Source organism: Misgurnus anguillicaudatus, chromosome 19 (assembly GCF_027580225.2).
Source record: "Misgurnus anguillicaudatus chromosome 19, ASM2758022v2, whole genome shotgun sequence".
Classification (NCBI taxonomy): domain Eukaryota; kingdom Metazoa; phylum Chordata; class Actinopteri; order Cypriniformes; family Cobitidae; genus Misgurnus; species Misgurnus anguillicaudatus.
The window spans coordinates 40,447,323-40,464,325 of record NC_073355.2 but is presented as its reverse complement, the minus strand read 5'-3'; the positions used below and the strand labels follow the sequence as shown (position 1 = coordinate 40,464,325).

General features: G+C 36.3%; 1 protein-coding gene and 1 long non-coding RNA gene across 2 annotated transcripts in view; one reads left to right on the top strand and one right to left on the bottom strand.

The window, feature by feature from the left end:
• The window catches only part of LOC141351139 (uncharacterized), a 46,243-nt gene that overhangs the window by 22,902 nt on the left and 6,338 nt on the right, over positions 1–17,003 (top strand). Inside the window, exon 2 of the long non-coding RNA XR_012359372.1 lies at positions 12,096–12,169. This is a non-coding gene — a long non-coding RNA (uncharacterized lncRNA). The remainder of the gene's footprint in view (positions 1–12,095; positions 12,170–17,003) is intronic.
• The window catches only part of LOC129436584 (Na(+)/H(+) exchange regulatory cofactor NHE-RF2), a 40,138-nt gene continuing 31,989 nt past the window's right edge, over positions 8,855–17,003 (bottom strand). Inside the window, exons 4-6 of the mRNA XM_055194810.2 lie at positions 12,430–12,583; positions 11,186–11,289; positions 8,855–10,306 (exon numbers count right to left, since the gene is read on the bottom strand). Coding sequence (XP_055050785.1) covers positions 10,139–10,306; positions 11,186–11,289; positions 12,430–12,583 — 426 coding nt within the window. The 3' untranslated portion in view covers positions 8,855–10,138. The remainder of the gene's footprint in view (positions 10,307–11,185; positions 11,290–12,429; positions 12,584–17,003) is intronic.

The following is a 17,003-nucleotide window of genomic DNA, read 5'->3' as shown; positions in this document are numbered from 1 at the left end:
ATGATTGTAAAAGTGGCATTGAAAATAAATGCCATTGTATGAGAGAACGCATACCAAGTGTCTTTAAAGTGTTTTACAATAGATGATGGTGTCAAGTTGAAGTCGGTTCCCATCCAATTCACCACACGTGTTTAATTTTAATGTACATTTTTGTGTCTTAATTTTAAACGGTACACTGTAAAATATAAAAGCTGGATTAACTTTAAAAATTACTTCAATTGTTACCACCTACAAATTTTTAGTTGTTTCAACTTGTATGTTTAACTAAAAAAAACTGGGTGGTTTCCCGGACAGGGATTAGCTTCAGCAAGAACTAGGCCTTAGTTTAATCAGGAAATATAGCTAGTTTTTACAAGCATGCCTTACTAAAAACATACTTTTGAGGCAAAACAAATGGCACTGATGTATTTTAAGAAGTTGTTTTCAGTTTGGACCGCTCTTACATTTATTTTAGTCTGGAAAACCCCCCCATAGGTAAAATATTTAAGTTAAAAAACTAAAATCATTTTAGGTTTACCAATTGAAGAAATGAAGAGTTTCGTTGCAAAATGAGATAAATCCATTTTTTTAACATTTTTGTCAAAACATGTTTATTATTATGTTATCATGCTATTATTTTGTTTTATGATGCTACTTAGCTGTATTTTTTAAGTTATGAAGGTTTAAATCAAAACAAACCAACTGCAGTTGCATTGAAATTAATTGGAATGCACAACCAAAAAACGAGATTTCTGAACAATTAAAAAAACGGTGGTTATCTCGTTTTGCAACGAAACTCTTCAAATATTTTTATTTAATTGATCCAACTTTTCACAGTATATTTTTTTCTAGATTGCAAAACCTACATCCTTTTTAGAATTGCTTATGAATTATGATGGTTTCCAAATGCCACTTCGTTTCATATTTTTTATCTAATGCAGGGATTCCCAAAGTGTGGTACGCGAGCTGCTACCAGGGGGTGCGCGAAAGGAAAAATGTAATGGCGGTCTGTTTCTTTAAGTGGGACTTTTCCATACAATAAATAAATAAAAAATGAACAGTAAACATTTCCTTTGGAATCGCTTTTTTTTTTTTTTAAAGTACAGTTTATTCGTTTTTGATAGAAACGTAGAAGACAGCTGCTATCTTTTTCTACGCACTGCTGTTTTGTTATGCACTGCAGCCGCTATATGCGTGCCAACTCGTTTCATTCATTCCATATATATTATAAATATGCTTAACTGGCTGAAATAAGGGAAACTGTCAAGTGTGGGACATCTTATGATAAAGTTGTTAGTCACGAAGAAGGAGAGGGAATATAATAAAATACATAAATACTTACAAAGACACTGTAGAGAACTTATTAAAAGCTTTCATGTAATTTTGTTTGAAACTTGAGCTGTTATAATGAATCTGAAAACTATTATACAACTTTTGTGTGAACAGTTAAGGCTTTCGTTATTAATGTGTTTGATGGGTCTGCACATCATGCAAGCATCTTGAGGGAGAGCGCACTGGTAAACATGAGGAAAGCTCTCATATGTCATCTATTAGCTGACGGCAGTAAGTGTACGTTTTTTACCATAGTAAACTTGAATGGCAAGGTTAAACACATACACGGGGGCGCGTATCATCTACGCTTAGCGTAGCTGCGTCTGGTCGTAGTTTCAGATTTTATTTTTTACGGATGTAGCTAAACCCGACATAGGACTTTCACCCAACTTCTTAACGTCCGGCTGGTGCAACCGGACCCTGGTTATTTGTGCATGATTAAACATGAGTCTTTATGGCAAGAAAACAAAGCCGTTTTGCGTCTTTTTTTTTTTTTTGAAGTGCGGATTGGGGATGCGCCAACACGGTTGGGACATAGAAGGGGGTGCGCAGGAAACAAAGTTTGGGAACCCCTGATCTAATGCAATGAAATGCATACACATTGTAAAAAGTGAAAAGCTGGTTCAACTTTAAAAGTACCTTCAATTGGTTACACCTAAAAAATTTAAGTTTATTAAACTAAATTAAAGTGGTGGCTTTAAGTAAATTAAAAGTGAAACTGAAGTGAAATTTTAAGTTGGAATTTTTTTAGGTGTTACTTAAAAAGTAATTTTTAAGTTGATCTAGGTTTTCACTTTTTACCATGCATATTCAACTAGTGGGTCATTGTTAAAAAATGTGATTGACACACATTGTGTGTGTCATGCCATGTTAATACAAATGAAAGGGACAACACAAGTTGTGTTAAAAACAGTGACGGGAGTAATGGTTACAAAGTAATTCTGTTACTGTAATTCCACTACTTTTAGCGGTAATGGGCATGTAACGAAGTATTTTTTTAAATCAAGTAACGCAGTTACAATTACTCAAATTTAAATAAGTTTGTTACATTTCTAATCTAATGTTGCAGGACCGTGGTGGGCGGCACAATGAATAATAACACAGAAGGTGTGTTAGTTTAGGGACAACTCATTACATGCTCATTACAGCTAAAAGTAGAGGAATTACAGTAATGGAATTACTTTGTTACGTGTTACTCCCGTCACTGTTTTTAACACAACTTGACATGACACACACAATGTGTAAAAAATTTGCATTTTTTACAGTGTAGGACAAAAGATGTATGGTCCAAAATGTTATTTATCAACCCATTCTCATGAAGTGCGTATAAATAGCATGCAGTGTAAAAAGTCCAATTTAGCTTGACAGTCCTTCCCGTTTACTTAAAGGAGACATTAGGGTGGTCCTTATAATGGGTCAATTTTTTTTAATGTTCAACTCTCACCCCCTACATGTGTTATATCTAAAGTATCAATATCTAGAGGTTGCTCAAAGCCTTTGAATATTTCCGAAATCACATACTTTTTGCAAAAACTGTACCATTTAAAAATGCACAACACACATAAATCTTGCTTCTTGGAGGGTAACTTTGTTCCAGTTATTTCAGTCTCTTATGATCCGAGTAAACATATAGCGGACTTGCTTCATGTTGATTCAGCTATTGTCTTGGTGTATATTGTGTTTTGTTCACATTGACGCTTTCTTGCTTTGAAAGACATATCAGAACCAAAACAGGAGTTTTAATTGCATGGAGCATGGTCAAATAAGTCCACTTACTTAGCACGCAAATGTGTTAAACTTAAAAGGTTTTGAGCAACCTCGTAATATTAATTAATATTGAAAAAATGTTGCATAATTTTTATTTATTTATTCAAACATATTGGTTGGGTGAGAGCATGAACTTTTAAAAGTTGAAAAATAAGGACCACCCTAGGGGACATATCATGAAAATCGGACACTTTCCATGTTTAAGTGCTATTATTGGGTCCCCGGTGCTTCTAGTATCAACCTAGAAAATGTGTACAATAACAACCCAGTAACTTAGTTTTGGTAAACCATTCTCTGCAAGCATGTAAAAAAAATAAATAATTGAAATTTGGCTCCCCCTGTGATGTCAGAAATACCGCCCCTTAATCTGCACTATCCAAACACGACACTGCCATTCAGTGCAGAGATCAGCTCATTTGCATTTAAAAGGACACACCCAAAACGGCCCATTTTGCTCACACCTACAAAGTGGCAATTTTAACATGCTATAATAAATAATCTATATGGTATTTTGAGATAGAACTTCACATACGGAGACAGCGAAAATTTATTTTACATCTTTAAAAAGTCTTGTGAAAGTATTCCCTTTAATGCGCCATATCTTTGTAAATCACTTTATGTATTGGTTTTTCAAACCATTGATGCTTAGGTTTGGGGTTAGATTTGGGATTTGCTTAAGGATGTCATTTAATATAAAGGTCTTTTAATGTTTTGTCTATTTTTAAACCACTTGGAGTCACTTGGAGTTGGGATTAGGGTTAGGATGTCATTTTATGTAGCAAAAAGTTGTTATAACCCCCAAATCAAGTGACAATGGTAAAAAAAAAATACAGAAAAAGATAAATCAATACATAAAACAATATGAAAAGATGCATCATATTAAGTGAACGGGAAGGACTGGCGTATCATATGCACGCAAAATTGGAATTTGGTGTATGTATTGCACGACTTTTCACACTGTGTGCTATTTATACGCAAATCATGAGAATAGGCTGGTATGTGTAAGAGATTTCATTCAAGTAATCCCAACAATCCCATCCTATTGCTTAGTCCAAACAATACGTGTGTTCACATAACAATTTTAAAATCACCGTAAAATCAGTTCATTTTACTTTTGTCTGATTATATTTCCCAGAGATCTCAAACATAAGTGCTGTCATTGCAAACAGACACACCTGTCTCCAGTCCTAATGCTACAGAAGACACGCAAATACATTTACTGTATTGCTCACAGGGTGTCATCTGCGGGTCACGGCTTAACATGTTTTCTTAGACTGAAACGGAGCATAGACTCTCAAAATGAATGTACGTCTAGCTGCTGAGGGAAAGAGTGCGAAGTCGAGTTATGATAGTGTCATGACAATGTAGGAGAGTTATGTTATGAAACATAAACATGACTTGTGCTGTGAAAACCGTAGCAATGGGGAAAAACTATTTTTCGTGAATCATTTGTGGTTAACATTAACAATGCTGTAAGCTAATGCGAGCATCACTATTACTCTTTGTCGTGCCTGCGGTTAGAGTTTCAAACAAACCCGTAACCCCGAAGAATTAAACTTTGGCATTGAAATGAATGTTAGCTAAAAAAAATGAGATGTGGTTTGTTGAGGATAGATCTGCATTACTTTACTACTCGACTGCTGGATGATAAAATGGTTGAAAAACTCTGGAGAACAGAGGATCATTCACACACAAGGAGGGTGGGCTATTTTAAATGGGCCTGTAAGCAACCATACAGTACAAAACACTTTAACAACTGCATAGCAACGCTGTCAGAATACCTTAGCAACCGGCCTTTACACCAAAGCATTGTGGTGAAGAGATTTGCATACGCAAGCACGTCTCATCAAATTTTTTCAGAAAGTCAAAATTAGTTTAATCAGCTTCTTCAACATCTAAGAGAAATACTACTCTTATAATTTTTTTGCTGTGCATCGATAGATCTCTTATTTTTACAAATGAAAATTATACATCATAAAATAACGGATTCTTTGCAAATACGGATAAAGTTTGGTAAATATGTAATCAATTTTAATGTGCTGCATTAATTGTGTGTTTGGTCAAGCATTTGTGACCCAATATACTGTCCAAAAAGTTTAGGGTGTCTGGAGTTTACAGGATTCCCATGGGTCATGACATTTTTAACCTCCTAAGACCTGGATATACATACGTGGACATCACATTTTTTTGTTGTGTGAACCATAATACTTTATTCTAGAGATGCTTGTTAACAAATGTGGACAATTGCACTGCTTCATGTTCAAAGAAAAATATTTGGTTATTATATTTATTGGTTCTTCCTAACCCCAAATAGCTGGAAGAAATCTGAAAAAAAAAGACTCTGGTCCCAAAGCTCGGGTCTTAGGAGATTAAAGGTATTTTCCAGACATTGAAAGTCAGGAATTACTTTTTTTTTGTCATGGAATATCAGGGATTTTTGTTTGTAGCTTAAAATTTTAGTTTCCATTTATCAAAATGTAATCCGCTTGTTAACTTGTGAGGTAAGGAATACCTTTCCAGGTCCAAGCCTCCGCCGACTACACTCTTAGGCTGCGTTTACACCAGCCGTGGTAGAGGCGTCAAGCTCGAGTGTTTTCAATGTTAAGTCAATGTGAAGACGCGTTGATGTGCGTCTGGAGGTCTCGCGGCGCGAATGAAGCGTTAGACGCAGTTCCGCCTCATTCGCACGTCTAGTTCACGCGAATGCCACGAATTGAGCGCCTGGCGCAGTACGCGCGAATGGTGCTTTTTGTGCATTTTGCGTTTGACGCAAATTTGTAGCTGACGCCCGGGTTGAAAAATCTAAACCTCGGCGGATCCCCACGCCGCGTCAACCAATCAGGAGCCTGCTTGCTGCTATGGCGGCAGCCCCGCCCGTAATAAAAAGGACCTCGCTTGGAAGAGTGTCAGTGAGGACATTGGGCAACCTGGTAAGTTGTAAATACACATTTCACTTTTGACTAAAGTGGCGTTTATCGACCCGCGCCGTTTATTTTCCCCCCATAGTAAGGTGACTAAAAACAAACTGGTAACTCTCTTGATAAATGCATAATCAACATCAACCATCTAGCAAACAGACAACCGCATAGCACTTGCCCCTCCCACAAGAAGCGGATTTTGCCTCTGACGCGCGTCAAATGCTTGCTTTTTCCACGCGTCTACTTCGCTCTAGGCGCGGGAATGCATTCAAACTGTTCAAGCGGCAAACTAGGTGCGGTAGACGCGATTTTGAAACGTGGTTGGTGTAAACGCAGCATTATGGTGCACCAGCCGCGGTAGAGGCGGGAAAAGCGCGCTATTCGCGTGTAGTTGGATGCTTGAACATTTGAAATCACTTGCTTTATTCGCCCATGAAATTCTAGTTATTTGAGACATTCACACGGAAATTCGCGTCATGGGAGGGGCTTCTGCGACTTTGCTGAGACTCTGTCGCTTCCTGTAATCATGTCACTACTACAGCAAGGTCCTTATTGGTTAATGCAGCGCGGAAATCCGCCGAAGTTCAGATTTTTCAACTTGCGCTTTTTTCGCGGAATGCTCAATTTGCGTGGAACGCGCCATTCGCGACGCGCTTACCACGTGTACTGCGCCGCAGGATGCCTAATCGCGTCTTTGCATTGACTTAACATGTAAATCACTCACGCTTGCCACCTCTACCACATCTGGTGTGAACCCTGCATTAGAAAGAATTGGTTAATTTTTTTATCTTTTTGTGTTAAGCTTTTAACACCTTGAAAAGTCATTTTAACACATTTTGTGTTGATTTTGTGTTAAAATAAAACACAAGTTGTGTTAAAAGTAATACAAAATGTGTTGTTTTTATAATAACACAGAGAAGGGTGGATTCTGGGACAACGCATTTAGTCTGTTGTCCCAGAATCAACACTAATGTGTTGTTTTTAACACATTCGTTCTAAGAGTGTACAATTTAAGCAGCTGTTTATTGGCACTATTTATTCATTTCATGCATTTAAGCTACATTTTTATAAACTTAAGGTGTACACTAAATTATCCAGACTCATGGCATCCCAGACAAAGGTCATGGAAATTCAGCTTTTTAGTCAAGGAATTTGACATTTGACTTGGGTTGGTCTAAACTCAGAGTTTTCCACTCAAAGTAAATATTACCTGAAGCAGGTAATTCAAGTTTTACTAAGCACACTACAACCTCCAGGGGTACAGTTTGGGTACCCCTGGTTTGGGATTATTGTGTGACTGTACTGCATACTCCAGGGGTCTCAGTGCTCATTCTATTAAAGGATTAGTCAATTTTCTTAAAAGAAAAAAATCCAGATAATTTACTCACCACCATGTCATCCAAAATGTTGATGTCTTTCTTTGTTCAGTCGAGAAGAAATTATGTTTTTTGAGGAAAACATTGCAGGATTTTTCTAATTTTAATGGACTTTAATAGAGCCCAACATTTAATACTTAACTCAACACTTAACAGTTTTTTTCAACGGAGTTTCAAAGGACTATAAACAATCCCAAACGAGGCATAAGGGTCTTATCTAGCAAGACATTGTCATTTTTGACAATAAAAATAACAAATATAAACTTTTAAAGCACAACTTCTCGTCATGTAGATCCGGTCGTGATGCGCCAGCTGACCCCACGCAATACGTCATGACGTCAAGAGGTCACAGAGGACGAACGCGAAACCCCGCCCAAGTGTTTACAAGTGTTGAGAAAGAGGACCGTTCCTACGTTGTTGTATGTCAACTGATACTAATTAATGTCTTTGTGTCAGTTTATTGTTTACAATGGTACGCAAATGTGCGTTTTATATATGTAACACGTGACCTCCCTACGTCACTACGCATTTACGTTAGGTCGTGCTGGACCGGACCAAGACGAAAAGTTGTGGTTTAAAGTACATATTTTTTATTTTTCTTGTCAAAAATGACAATGGTTTTGCTAGATAAGACCCTAATGCCTCGTTTGGGATTGTTTATAGTCCTTTGAAACTCCGTTGAAAAAATTGTTAAGTGTTAAGTATTAAATGTTGGGTTCTATTAAAGTCCATTAAAATTAGAAAAATCCTGCAATGTTTTCCTCAAAAAACATAATTTTTTCTCGACTGAACAAAGAAAGACATCAACATTTTGGATTACATGGTGGTGAGTAAATAATCTGGATTTTTCTTTTAAGAAAATGGACTAATCCTTTAATGGTCTCAATTGTAATAATTATTTATTTATTACATATTTTTATATCAGCTTGGCTTGGTTACGTATGTTAACATTTTAAACAATGCTAAAACATATCAAAATAAAATAAAATCAACAAGTAAAACACAAAAGTTTTGAGTAGACTATATCAAAAAATATCTGCCCTCCAGATTTTGTATCCATTGTGGTAGCCTTTGCTTACAAAAATGTTGGAGACCCCTGTTATACTCTATTACTTAAACAATTTAAATACCTAGTAACTAAAAATACACAGAGTAATATGCACCGATATATCGGCCTAATCTATATCGAAAGATAAAAAGACGTTTTTTTCACAATTTGACATGTGCCGATTGTTTAAAACCAGCTGATGATTACGGCAGATACCTGACATTCAAAAGGGGAGGAAAAACGTATGAGAACTCATACTTTGTAATTATTTTGAATTGGGTCACAATGACAACAGAAAGTGTATAAATGAGTACAAAGCGAAACTATTTGTATCTATTGGTATTGGTAGATGTTATTAATCGAATATTAGTATCGGTGCATCCCTAGTATACAGATGACACCTATCACACAATATAACTGAACACAACATTGAATTGAATGTGAATATCACACTTTATTGATAAAAATAATACTAATATGAATAATCTGATAGGAAATCATTTCCCATTAGCGCTCGATGTCAGCATAGGTGGATGAAAAGAAAAACAAAAACATTGACTATATTACTTGACTACATTAATACTAAATGACAAACATGAAACGTATCATGAATTATTAAGAGGAATTAAAGTAATGCTGATGTTACATATCACATTATGAGTGTTGTAAATGCATATACTGTAGCGCTCTTTCAAAAGCTTTTATGATTGTCTGCATTATAGACCTTGAATTTTGGACTCCACCAATAGGGGATCAGATACTAAGTGGTCTTATCCTATTCGACCCATGATAAACATTCATGAGATGAGGGCGACACTGAATTGTGTAAATGGAAATCCGTCTGTCTTTACGTACTTTTTAAATGATCTGTGTGGCTCACAGCATCAATACTGTTTCAAACATCTCAGAATCATGTGCACATGTGAATGTTTCAAACTGATTCAGCATTCAGCTTTGCATGGTGGTTATCTGTCAGGTTATCAACACATCCCAGAATGCACCAGTAGATCATACTGTTAATACATTAATATTGTGCATCTTATACGTTGCAACTATTTTGGTCCCTCTGGTGGTTGAGATGAGATTTTCCTAAACTCCAACCATGTGCTTCTGTCACGATGAAGAGCAAGTGTGCATTAGCGGCGTCCTCTAGTGTTGAAGAAGTCGAATTGCTTGCTTGCTTGGTGTTGCTAAGATGCTCCAGTTTTACTTTTTTTTCGAAATGACAAAATTTCCCAAACGCTACACATGAGTGGTACTTCCCTTCAATGATTTCCATAAGGATAAACATCAGATTATGGAGTTGTTTATGGGTCGTGTCTTTGGCAAAGATAAAATTTAGTTATTCCTTCATAAGTAATTATATATCACATAAAACATAAACCAAGTGACACTAAATATGCTAATGTGATTTTGTTCCAACAACCTCAGTATTGTTTTTCAAAGTATCATGGATATGATTTCCAAATGTAAGTATTTGGCGTTTGGTAATCCATTTGTAGATGATACTCTTAGATGTACATAACAACGAATGAGGTTTTCCTCTTGTTGAGTTGCTGGTAAGTGTCATTTAAAGACGTAGCATAGCTTTTTCAACTTTTTGTTTAAAGTTTTCTTTTTTTTTACAAAAATAGGCTTTTGTGTCAAAAGCAGTCGGGTGTCCAGAGTGTCCAATGCAACACATATGAAGTCTCGGGCATCTGCAAGTCTTTAAAGATTTAGAAATTGCTAAAAATCTCGTGTTTCTTGTTCCAGTCCATCTGCGGCGCTCTTTTTTTAGCGCGCTTGGCGTGGGCCTTCTCCTTCGCCTCCGCCGCTGTTGGACTTAGACTCAGGCCCATTTCCTCAAACGGGTCGAGAATATGACTGCCGCTGTCTCTCGAGAGCTACAAAGACACACATACATGCATACATAAATAGGGGTGATTCTCGCGAAATTAGACTTATGAGGTGTCATGAAACATTTTGATAAAGTAAATGCAAAGTAAGAGTATCAAAATAAGAAGCATACAGTTACAAACATCTCTTCACGTACTATTTTGCACATGATTTTAAATGACATCATAAAAAACAATTTTGTTGTTTTTTCCACATTTAAGGTTAAAATTTTTCATTACCGCAACGTGTCCATGACTGGATTTGGGTTCTTTGACATGGAAATATTTATAATAAAAAAATTAAAAAAATTAAAAGCTTCAGTGCATGTTATACTATAAACATTTACAGTAAAGAAACATGTGGTATCTGGTGATCATTGGTAAATGTAGAGACAAAAATAAGAAATATAAATGTGTCCAAGACCAATTTTCTCATCCTCCGCAACAATTTTTAATCATTGTTTAAGCCCTCAAGGAACTAACATTTTTAAAAAAAAACACTCAAGATGGCTACCAGCTAAGCAGTTCTTATTTTTTCTCTCCAGAAAAAGTTGAAATTTTTTTTGTCATAGTACCTAGACAACTTTTTAGTTCTCATTACCAAAACATGAGTTTGTAAATGCATATATTTAATGTAATATCATGTTGCGGTAATGATCATTTTTGATGTTGATAATCTAAAAAATGTAAAGAATTCTGTAGGAAATATTTTTTTAAATCCTGTAAAAATAATGTTTATAGTAAGTTCAGACCTTAATCTTACATGTGCAAAAATTGTCTTCAAGGTTTTTAAAAAAAAATTTGATGCTTGACACCTTGATTTCGTGAGAAACACCCATATATACAAAAGTGCATTTGGATGCATATGTTTTTTGTGTTAACACTCACTTGCGTGTTCATGTCTTGACTGCTGCCATCAGAGTGTGTCGACCGCGAGGACGTCCCGTTCACGTGAGGGCTCGAAGAGCCGTTTGTTATTGACTCGTCAAAATCTATTTAAAGAAATAAAATGATCAATGCACAGTTCAAGCGTACATTAAGTACACAAGTATTAATATACTGTACTACATGTTTGTTTTTTGTATTGTATAGTCATGTTCACTAGGTGTCAGTATAAATTCAGGAAACCTGCCATTAGTCATCTCAACAACATTATAAAATGCCCCTTTAACAATACGAATGCTGTTGTGGGTGGCTGGCAGGGCAATATGTGGTTACTAATGTAATGGGTTGTTTTTGTCGTGTGTATTTCCATGGGAAGATGCCTTGAAGCATAGGTTTCATAAGGATTTTATTGAATTAAAAATCATAATAAAAGCCTTGATCTGGTTCTGATCAACTTAAACTGGGTCACCCAGGATGAAACATAAGAAATCATACACCGAACCAGTGGCTGGAGAAGCAAATCGCAATTCCCACTTGTAATTATCTGCGAGATCTGTCAGTAGCCTGTTCAAAGTGTTCGACTCAATTGAACTTTAATCCGACCCGTATGTCTGGAGCCGGACAGCTGGCAAGCAGAACAAAACTCGCAGGACATTCATTGCATGGATGGACCAAAATGGCCTCCAGCCCAGGTTTTAATGGCCTTGGTCCAGTGGTAGACACCTCTATAGAGAGCCTGGGAGAGGAAGCTGAGCATCTGTCCGTCTCAGATCCTCTAGAGAACAAAAACCTATCAAACTCCCCCTCGAATCCCAGGAAAAGCAAATTAAGACCAAATTTGCAACATGACGAATTCAGCAACACAGACATATGGAGCAAATTATTTTATACGGTTTATTCTCTTTCATTTCAGATCTGCAGGGCCGGTTACTTCAGCGTATGATCCTGCATCTGATACAACCTGCTATCCAACATGAACATGAAGAGGTATGCATTGGTTTACTGTGCCATGTGTATTTAAATAACTATATTTTCTGGTCAAGAATTGCTACTTTTTATGCACAAAACTTCCACCTTTGAAAAACTTGAGGTTTGCGTGTTTTCTTAAAGAGATCATAGCACCATCAATTGGAGCCAAAGATTTGCCTTTTGTCATCTAGTTATTGTTAACATTTTTGTGCACTGGGCACGACACAAACAAAATTCATACAGCACAATTTTTTACTCATCTTAAACTTAGTCTGTACCTTTAACGTGAATGCTGGTGGGAGTGATGCCCATCTTTTTGAAGTGTTCATCTGTGTCTGGATCAACCACTAGCAAACGTGTTTCATTACCTCCCTTCTTGATAAAGGCCACAACTTCTGCATGCCTCATAGATTCAATGTTTACACCATTCACCTGGATAAACAGAGATAGAGAATAAAAAATACATCTGAATAAGACTGTAGGTACAAAACTGCAACAAAAATGCTTTTAATAATAAATAAGAGAAATATATTATTATACATTAACTTACTATAGTTTTAAATGCACTACTACATGTCAGTAAGTACTGATTAGGCATGGGCCGGTATGTGGTTTTGGCGGTATGATAACCTTAAGCAAAAATACCATGGTAAACGATCCCAAACGAGGCATAAGGGTTTTATCTAGCGAAACGATTGTCATTTTTGACAAGAAAAATAAAAAATATCCACTTTTAAACCACAACTTCTCGTCTAAATCCGGTCGAGATGTGATAGCGTGACCCCACGCAATACGTCAAGAGGTCACAGAGGACAACGCGAAACTCCGCCCCAGTGTTTACAAGTGTTGAGAAAGAGGACCGTTCTGACGTTGTTGTATGTGGAATGATGCTAATTAATGTGTTTGTGTCAGTTTATTGTTTATTGTAACACGTGACCTCGTAACGTCACTACGCATTTACGTTAGGTCGCGCTGGACCGGACCTGGACAAAAAGTTGTGGTTTAAAAGAGCATAATTTTTTTTCCTTTCAAAAATGACAATCGTTTCGCTAGATAAGACCCTTATGCCTTGTTTGGGATCGTTTATAGTCTTTTGAAACTCCGTTGAAAAAAACTGTTAAGTGTTGAGTTAAGTATTAAATGTTGGGCTCTATTAAAGTCCATTAAAATGAGAAAAATCCTGGAATGTTTTCCTCAAAAAACATTCTTTGTTCATTCGAGAAGAAATTAAGACATCAACATTTTGGATGACATGGTGGTGAGTAAATTATCTGGATTTTTCTTTTAAGAAAATGGAATATTCCTTTAATGTTGTTAATAAAAGAAATGCTGAATAGCAAAAACTAGGGATGCTCCGAACAATGCCAATCTCCACCTAAAATACGTGGCAGATCACTATTCTAAAAAGAAGTAATAGAAAACTTAAAAAATATGAAAACTTTAATAAAATTGTAATATTATTGATATTGAACTCATTCAAATCTTTAATCTTTCTAAATAAATTATAAATGTAACGTGATAAAAACGCTATAAGACGGAACAGACTTCGAATCTTATCTTCAAATGGTGTCTTCGACGACTGTATACTATAAAAATGAAGGTCATCTATTTTGGCCCTCCTATTCTGACACTCAACAGCACAACAAGACATTTTCTAGTGAGTTATATTGTTCGTTTCACTCGTGTCTCATTCATTTCCACTGTTTTTCTGCCACCACATTGCCTGCGTGACGTCGACTCGCAACAGGTCTATAGTATTGTATACAAGTGTTTAATATCGGTATCGTCCAGAAGTTGTCTGTTTAAATCGATATCGGCCCAAAAAAATCCTATCAGTGCATGCCTAGTTATTTTCAAATGTCTGCATATTAGGTATGTGCATCGATGCATCGCGTTTCCATTAAAAAGTCTAAAATCGATTCTGAATCGTAAGGCTCCGATTCAGTGTTTCATGCATAGCATGTACTACGGCTCCGTAAACAGTAGGAAGTCCTTATCAATCTAAAATCACTATGAGTTTGACTCGTTAATAAAGTGCATTTAAAAAAGCAACACTCGTCAAACACAATCATTCAAAATATTCTCTATTATCATGAAAATACCTGAAACAATCTGAAGAACAGCGATATAAATATGCCTCTAGATATTTCCTGGAATAGTGTGTTTGTAATGATACTTCTTTTGCGGCACAAAGAGTTTCTGCACAAAAGCGCCCTCTGGCTTTTGAATGTGGCGGCATTTCACCGTAATTCATTCAAATTCATTCACTGAGAAAACGCGCATTTGCATGATTAATTGTCACAACCCTACTGAACAACTTTTCAACTGGACACAATACATTTTATTTTTAAGCAACATGTATGCAAGGCAAAAATAAGGCCTTAAATTATAATATTCTTTCAAAAAAATTATAAAATGAAAATGTATTAATGTTACATGACTTGATTATTTTACTTAATTTTGTGTAAACACAGCTTATACCTTGAAAACGATATCACATACATTTTTGTGGTTTTGAAACCTTGACTCATTAATAATAATAATAATAACTTATATAGCGCCTTTCAAAAACCCAAGGACGCTTAACAAAACAGCAAGGGAAGATGGAGGGAAGGGGGGGGGGGGGTGGAACTAAATGATCCTACTAATATTGGCTGATATAAATACATTTATTAAAATATGCATGTCTAGTAAAATACAACACAAAAAACATTTGATGGTGGTCTCACTGTCTCTAACTTTATTAATGTCCTTGTGAACCGGGAATGGCGATCAACTTTCCGTCTGTGTTATGACGTATTTCAGAGTGAAACAGAATATCACGCGGGGAAAATAGTAGCTTGGCCTGTGTTTTTCACTGCACATTGATTTAGAGCGGCAACTATCGACTATTTTTTCAACCGATTAATCTATCGATCATTTTTTCGAATAGTCTAAGGATTTTCTATAAATAATAAGCCACCATTGTTTTAAAATTGAAACTGTGCAACGCATCAAAGCATAACACATTGCGTAATCGACGTAAACGATTAGGTTGACGCGTCGTTCCAGCCCTACTTTGATTGGATAGAAAGTAGGTGTTTCATTTAGAAAAGGCAGCAGACTGAAGGGGCGGAGTTAACAGATGCTCCCGCCCAAGCTGACGTCATTAGGGGAATGATCGCCACAAGCTCTGAAAAATTTTTTCAGGTTTTGATTGAAGTTTATAAATTTTATAAAAAATTGTGACTTATACAGATAAATGTTTTATAATAAACACTGCAATATTACATATTAAAATAAGAATCTATTTTGATTTCATTGGGACTTTAACTTCATTTAATCACATTTAAATCCAATAATCTGTGATCTTGTCTTAAAAAGGCTAAAGTTTTATAATCTAATGATCAGATTAAGAGCATCAAAGTTTTATTTCACTTATCGATTTGACATGATTTTACTCTATATTATTACTCTTGATATATTAAAGATATTAAGGTTATATTTCATATATATAATTATACTTATGTCGGATGATTTAAAAAATTACTTTAGCTGGGTTTACACAGTCTGGGTAACATTTTTGTCTTTATTTCGATTGCTGTGTCCCAATTCGAAGGCTGCGACCTTAATAGGACATATCCGAAGACCGATTGCGTCACGGCAGCGCGACTGTAGTAAGGCCATCCCAATTCGGAGGCTGCTTAAAGGACAAGTTCGGTATTTTACACTTAAAGCCCTGTTTTCAGATTATTTAAGATGAAATAACTGACTGAAATTTGGACATATGATGCTTGCCCGAGAATTTTCGGTTTCTGTTGTATCACCCCACCTCCTCTACAATGGCTGCATAGGTTCACTGGAACAATCCTTCCTAAAATGCATTAAACTTTCGTTTACAAAGACGTGAAACTCACCGAGTGGTCAGGGGTGTTCACTGATATGCTCACACACAAATCGCTGCAAAAGATGCTTTCCAACAGGTGTTTTAGCATTCATTGTAAACTTGTGGACCTATTTTCCCAAATGCCTCACACCCGTATATTCTTCCGCTGAGAGCTTGAATAATAGACACTCCAGCCCAGTTGGTGGCGATAATCCACCTTTGCCAATTGCAAGAATACAAACAACATTCCCGGCGCGGAGTAATACCGTACCTCACAGCACATCTAATACAACTCAATGGAGTTGTACAAAAACTACGATAAAACCTGTTGGAAAGCATCTTTTGCAGCGATTTTTGTGTGAGCATATCAGTGAACACCCCTGACAACTCGGTTAGTTTCACGTCTTTGTAAACAAAAGTTTAATGCATTTAAGGAAGGATTGTTCCAGTGCACCTATGGACCCATTGTGGAGGTGGGAGGTGATACAACAAACACCCCAAAATTCTCGGGCCAGCATCATATGTCCAAATTTCAGTCAAAATCTTTCTATTTGATCATAAACAATCTGAAAATAGGGCTTTGAGTGTAAAATACCGAACTTGTCCTTTAAAATGAAACCTCAAAATGCGTCCTTCTTTCTCCGTGAATTGATTATTTTGATATACTGTTGGTTGGTTATCTACATCATTGTGTAATATTTTCTAAAATAAAATGAATATTTCTCTGGTTCCATATTTATATATAAAGTCAGAAATGTCTCCACTGTGTCCCGCTGACAGGCATGGTGGCCGCGTACAGCAGGTAACGCAACTTATGGATCACCCGGAGGCTAGACTGTCTCATTTTAATTCTCTTCGCTGACTTCGGAGGCTGCCACCTTCAAAGAACAAGTACGCAGTTTCGAAGAACGCCCTTCGAATTGGGACACAGCTATAAGTCAATGTCTTCATATACCTTTTTATACTGCCCCTCCATTAGTTGCTTAG